Genomic DNA, 6,000 nt, shown 5'->3' on the forward strand with positions numbered 1-6,000 from the left:
TTATTTTTCACAACGGCATGGCAATCTACAAGTATCCCAAAAGGAAAAGTTTTTTTCTGCTTTGGATCTTTTACTTGCAATGACTTGTCCCCTGCTTCGCATGAATTGTATAGTGTTTTGTTGTAAGGATTTGAAAGATCCACGGCATCGATAAATAAAGCAAAAGTGAATTCCTCAAAGCAATAAAATTTGAAAAGAAAAAAGTTTACCTAAAAAAAAAAAAAAAGACATATCCAACAAATGAACTGAACTTAAAAAGTTCAAAAACAAAGGGCTTAGTGGCTTTCTCACCATCACGTTTAAGTGCCTGGCTGAGTCAGTGAGGACTAATCTGTTTCACTGGTGGGGCCAGCGCCCGGTTTATGACCTCCCAGTGTGTCCTGTCACCCCATGTAGTCTGTCTAAGCCAGTAACAGCAGAACTGTTATTCCCCAATGAGGATTTCTATTAAAAAGTTCAAGTACTAGAGATTTATTCGGATCTCAGACTCCAGGACTAAAGCAGCACTGATAAAGAGAGGACCAGTGTTGAGTCCTACAGCACATCTTTTCCTAAAACACAGGGCAAAAGTACCACTCAAGATAAGTAAGACCATTTCCTACCTCCTGAGCCACACTTCTACAACACTGACTGTAAGAGCTACTCTCATTGTAAGCAAGTGTCCACAGGCTAACAATCTATATTGTTGCTTTGTAAAGATTCAAATTGAAAGGGCACTCCACTTTTACTCTAAAAACTACTATCCTCAACTTTTGCTGCACATTGTTTTTTATGTTTCCTCTTAGCTACCTCCCTCCCCATTTTTTTCCATAAACAAAAGTGCACTTTTAATTTTTAAAAAAAATTTTAATCTTTATTTATTTTTGAGAAACAGAGCGTGAGAAGGGGAGGAGCAGAGAAAGAGGGAGACACAGAATCCAAAGCAGGCTCCAGGCTCCGAGCTGTCAGCACAGAGTGCAACGCAGGGCTCGAACTCACAAACCATTGAGATCATGACCTGAGCGGCATAAGTGCCTGAGCCACCCAGGCACCCCAAAAGTGCACTTTTTTACACGCATCTCAGGTTTGATGTCAAGTAGACAAATCACATTTCAGTATCTCAGCAAACAAAAACGTAAAAATGTCTTGCCCAAGATTATTCCTTCTTTAAACTGATTACCAGGTTTAAGTTTTACAAATTCTTAGTAAATTCTCCAAATTGAAAGCTTGAAAAAAATGGGGAAAATACACAACGCTATTTCCACTCAATGGAGTATTAACTGCACAGCTCAACAGATTTATGGGCAACAAGTGAAAAAAGGAACCAACATACACAGCATGTATATTTACATAAATAAAAACGTGTAGCTTTGCTTTATATGTACACATGTGTTTATAATTTTTAAAAAATTTGAAAGACCCAGGCATCAAACATATTGTCTGGAGCCAGAAAAGACTCACCTTACATATTCAATAACCCGGAAGGTGTTTTATTTTTACACATTAAGAACATGTTCACATGGTCACTTCTGTTTTTTTAAAATATACAGATTCATGAATTTTAACCTTCCTCAGTAAAACTTACCAACAATTAAGCATCTAGAATTATTTACGCATTCTTTTATGTATGTTCAGGCTCTAACTACCCTATGTGTAGGAATTATCATTAGGCATCCACAAATACTCTAAAATTTAAAGCAGATATTTATTATCTTACTATGTGATACCTACTATTTAACGGGTTTTGACAATTCTGATTTCAATTCCTCAAGATAGAAACCCAGGGCTCAGAGTTGACTCTGGACTGAAGAGAAAATGAGAGGTCTAACAATTAGGGAATCATTCCCTTTCTTCCAGAGGGTACCTATTCCACATTTAAATGGTGGTGTGAAAGACCACAAATGTAGAAACAGAACAAATGACAGGTGTTTTCATTTGCTAGGTAAGTTTCCTTCTCTCCAGCCCCTGTCTCACACAAAATATTTCCCTAAGAATTTCTACCCCAAAGAGCTGGTTGCTCTAGGCCCCAAATTTTGTGCCTCGGAAGCCTTCCAAAGCAGTTTCCTGTCCAGATTACTGACCAAATGAAACCAGAATCCATAATAATCCAAAATACTCACAGTATGTTTGACAACTCTTCTTCCCTTGTGGCAAAGTATATTTGATAAGAGAATTTACTACAGCTACAAAGAGGGCTGTGTTTTGAGGACAAGCAGCTGGAAAATTTTAGCCACGGAAGTCGTTCAAAAAAGAGAGGGGTCATTATTTAAAAAATATTACCTGTTCTCCCAAGGGTCCATATATTCAAAATAAAACGTAGACTATGTTAAGTCATAATAACCAGCAGCACTGTAAATTCTTGATGTTTTCATTGCCAGTTTCTTTTTCACACACAAAAACCCTAACGGTAAGACATGTGCTATATTTAACACATGCCAGAAATGCAGAGTCCACTGTGGTAGCACTGAGTCCTGAATGGTGGGAGCAGTTTTACATTCGGTAGTAGGTAAGTTTTACTGCAAACCAAGCCGAAATTGGATAGAAAGTTATCAAATCTGATCATGTTCTTCTCACTCTGTGCCTATCAAAAGAAGAATCAAAGTTGGATACAAAAACCATTAACGCTTCTACTTAAAGTTCTAACTCTCTTTTCATCCAGGGCTGCGTTCCTATGGTTACGCTGCAGCTGCGACTTCAACCTCAAAAGTCACTTTATTTACAAATATTATAACTTAAATTGAAATATTTTAGTAGGAAACTTCATATTGTTAAAACCAAAAATATACTAAGCCTACAGATCTGCTGAGAATCCCACACAAACGGACAAATGTGTATTGTTCATTGCTAATGGTCTGGGTTAAAGGATTTGTCAAACCAACTCTTCCTTGGCTGGGCCACTAGAGAGTGCTAGAAATGCAGTTATATAGGACCCAAAAGATACAAAATACACCCCCCCCCCCAAAAAAAAGTCTGGAGCATAAAAGATGAAGGACATTAAGATTCCTCGCTGGTATACTACCAAAAAGTATTGCCAACACTGACAGATCTGAAGTTTGAGAGTATTTATCACCACCTCTTACCTGTCTGTAGCTCGAGTTCTTACTAGTGAATAACAAAGAATAACAGGTTTGAAACTAAGCAAGTGACATTAAAGGTTAATCCAAAACACAGCACACGCGCGCACGCGCACACACACACACACACACACACACACACACACACAGTGATTCCTTCCTTTAGGAAATGAGACAAAGCTAATGATGTGTTAAACTGGACTGTTAAACAAAAATTTTTTGTTAAAGCATTACAGGGGTGGGGCGAGAAAGAAGAAAAAAGCAAAAAGCAGGGGATTCCTTACTTAATCCAATACGGAGAAGAATCTTACAGAGATCATGTAAGCCCCAACCAATGAACTAATATGCAGCGGTAACAATACAATCACCTGAAGACTGATGGTTCCAACCAGGCTATTTTTTTAAAAGCATATAATTCCATTAGCAAGAATCTCACTCTGATCCTAAGAGAAATCATTCCCGATTTTAGTTCATTCTAAGAGGTAATGCTTCCCAACACCGTTACTGTTAAAAAGAAATAAAACCGGTGCTTAACATTCCCTACAATCTCAGGGGATGTTAGTTTCCCCTCCCCCCCCCCCACCCCACCAAAAAGCTATTCAAGGTGGAACCTAATACACCTCCCAACCTTCCTAATATGCAAAATCGCGTCACACTGTACCAAGGTTTATTCAGATAAGAATGCCGTTATTTTCCGATTTCCAAATCATTAATAAGCCTAATAGGACATACATCTGAAAAATATAACGCTAAAAATGTAATTTCTTCAACATGTCACTGGAGGCGATCAGTTTCTGACTAAAGCCTCTTAACGAGAAGGCACGCCACTCTCCCACCTTCCCAACAGACCGATCTTTTCTTGTAAATCCATTCCTCCGTAGCTACAAGCGGTTCTCCAAACCACAACCGTGCTGATAACGAAATGGCTCTCCCGGATATAGGTCTGAACACTGGCTTGACTTGTTCCATTCCCAACGGTCATCCCCTCCACCCACGTCCAAATCTGAAACGAGGCGGGGCGTTGCCATTTCCCTACAGTCGTTCCTGCGGACCCGGGAGCCGGTGAGGTGTTTTGCTCAGGCACCAAGACAATTGTAGCTTCACCCTAACAACTCCCGATCCCGACACGTGGTTCCGTTTCCCTGACCCAGGTAAGCTTTGATGCACACTCCTTCTAGAGCCCAAAATGGGGGCAAGCAACTGGCCTACAGCAGGCCACCCAACAGTCCCCGGAGTCTTTGTCCCTTTTTAGTTTTCTTTGTCTTACGTTTTCTTCACTGCCCCCATCCCCTCCCCCCGAACCCTCCCCCGCCCTGGAAGATTCCCGGGTGAGGCCCAGCGCTGGAACGTGGGACACCTGCCTCCTAGGGACCAAGCTTCCACCGCAACCCTGGAAAAGAAAACCTCCCGGTTCCCAGATCTGCACTCACCCACCCCCGGAACTGGACACGCCCCAAACCCCGCCCCTGCTCCGTCCCCACCCGCGCAGCGGAGGGGCGGAGGAAGGTGGGGGAGGGGAAAAGAGGGCGCGGGAGGGAGGGGGCGGAGGGAGGATCGGGGGGGAATTGGAAAGGAGAAGCGCCCTACGCCCCCCCCCCCCCGCCTGCGAACGCCGCCCAAAGGGGTCGGCAAGAAACTAGCAAGCCCTCCCTTCCTTCTCTTCGCCCCCAACAGGGCCCAAAAGCCCCATCACAACCAGCTCGCCGGGCAGCGCTGCAGCACAAGGGGTCTCCTCCGGCCCCCAGCGCAGCCCGCAGTTTTCCCGGGGGAGAGGGGGTCGCACCTTGCGCTTGCGGGCCTCCGCCGTGCCGCTCCACACGAAGCACTGGTAGATGGCCCGCAGGTTCTGCTTCCAGTTGTCCACCTTGAAGCTGCTCAGGTGCGAACAGCCCGGCGGCGTCACCACCAGCTCCGCGTCCATGGCCTCGCTCTCCGGCTCCGGCCGGGAGACCATGGGGGGCAAGGCCCGGCCGCGCGCGGGGGGCGGCGAGGGGGACGAGGACGACGCCAGCGCGACGCGAGGGGCTGCTCGGCGGCGCGCCCCGGCCGGCGGGAGACGGGCCCCGGGAACAAAGCGCGGGCGGCCGCGGGGCCGGCGGACAAAGACCCGGCTGCGCGGACGCCAAGGGGAAGGCGGTGGCCAGCCAGGCGCCGCCCGCGCAGCGCTCGCCCGGTTCGCGGAGCGCGGCGCGGGGCGGGGCGCGGAGGCCGCAGGCGGAGGTTACGTCATCCCCCGCCGGGCGCGGGCGCCGCACTGCGCAGGCTCCGGCCGCTCCCGGGCCCGCCCCACCACCCCTCCGCCTCCCGAGCCCGCAGGCTCCGGGGTAGTCCGCGCCAGAGTGGGCTGCGGGGCACGGAGCCGACGGGGGCCGGCCCCCCGCCCACACCCCGGCTCGCAGGTCTCCCCGCAGCGCCAGCGGTGGTTGTCGTTAGCTGTCAGCCCAGGCCGCCTGGTTCAGAGCTGCCTCTGGCCAAGCTGGCCACTTGCCACTCCCGGTCTCCCAAGGAGAACTGGGGAGGAGGGGGCGAGCGGAGGATTGGGTGCTGCGGTGTGTCCGTCGGGGCACTGAACCGGTTTGCACCGGCCTGAGCTCTGCCGCAAAGAGGCGGAGCCACGGGCTGGGCCTTGCAAATCCACGCAGTCTCCCCTGGCCTCCGGCTCCGTGCCAAGCCCCAGCCTGGGCTTTCCCACCCCAGGCGGTACTCCCTGGTTCGCTGTCAGTTTTGTTCGCAGTAGGAGTCCCTCATCTGGGACTTCTCAGGCCTCTCCCATCTTTGTACCCTGTCTGGCAGTTGCCGGGCATTGAAATGATTCAGATCATATCCTGCTTTGAGAATCCCACAATGGATGCTATGATTTCACTTATGCGGAATTGAAGACACAAAACAAATGAACGAAGGAAAAAAGAAAACCTAGACTCTTCAAAACAGAACAAGCTGGTGGCTG

General features: G+C 48.0%; 1 protein-coding gene across 1 annotated transcript in view; it reads right to left on the minus strand.

The window, feature by feature from the left end:
* Positions 1-5,226, minus strand: part of USP22 (ubiquitin specific peptidase 22) — a 44,701-nt gene extending 39,475 nt beyond the window's left edge. The window contains exon 1 of the mRNA XM_027047539.2: positions 4,837-5,226. Coding sequence (XP_026903340.1) covers positions 4,837-5,007 — 171 coding nt within the window. The 5' untranslated portion in view covers positions 5,008-5,226. The remainder of the gene's footprint in view (positions 1-4,836) is intronic.
* Positions 5,227-6,000: the final 774 nt, after the last annotated feature.

Source organism: Acinonyx jubatus, chromosome E1, assembly GCF_027475565.1.
Source record: "Acinonyx jubatus isolate Ajub_Pintada_27869175 chromosome E1, VMU_Ajub_asm_v1.0, whole genome shotgun sequence".
Classification (NCBI taxonomy): Eukaryota; Metazoa; Chordata; class Mammalia; order Carnivora; family Felidae; genus Acinonyx; species Acinonyx jubatus.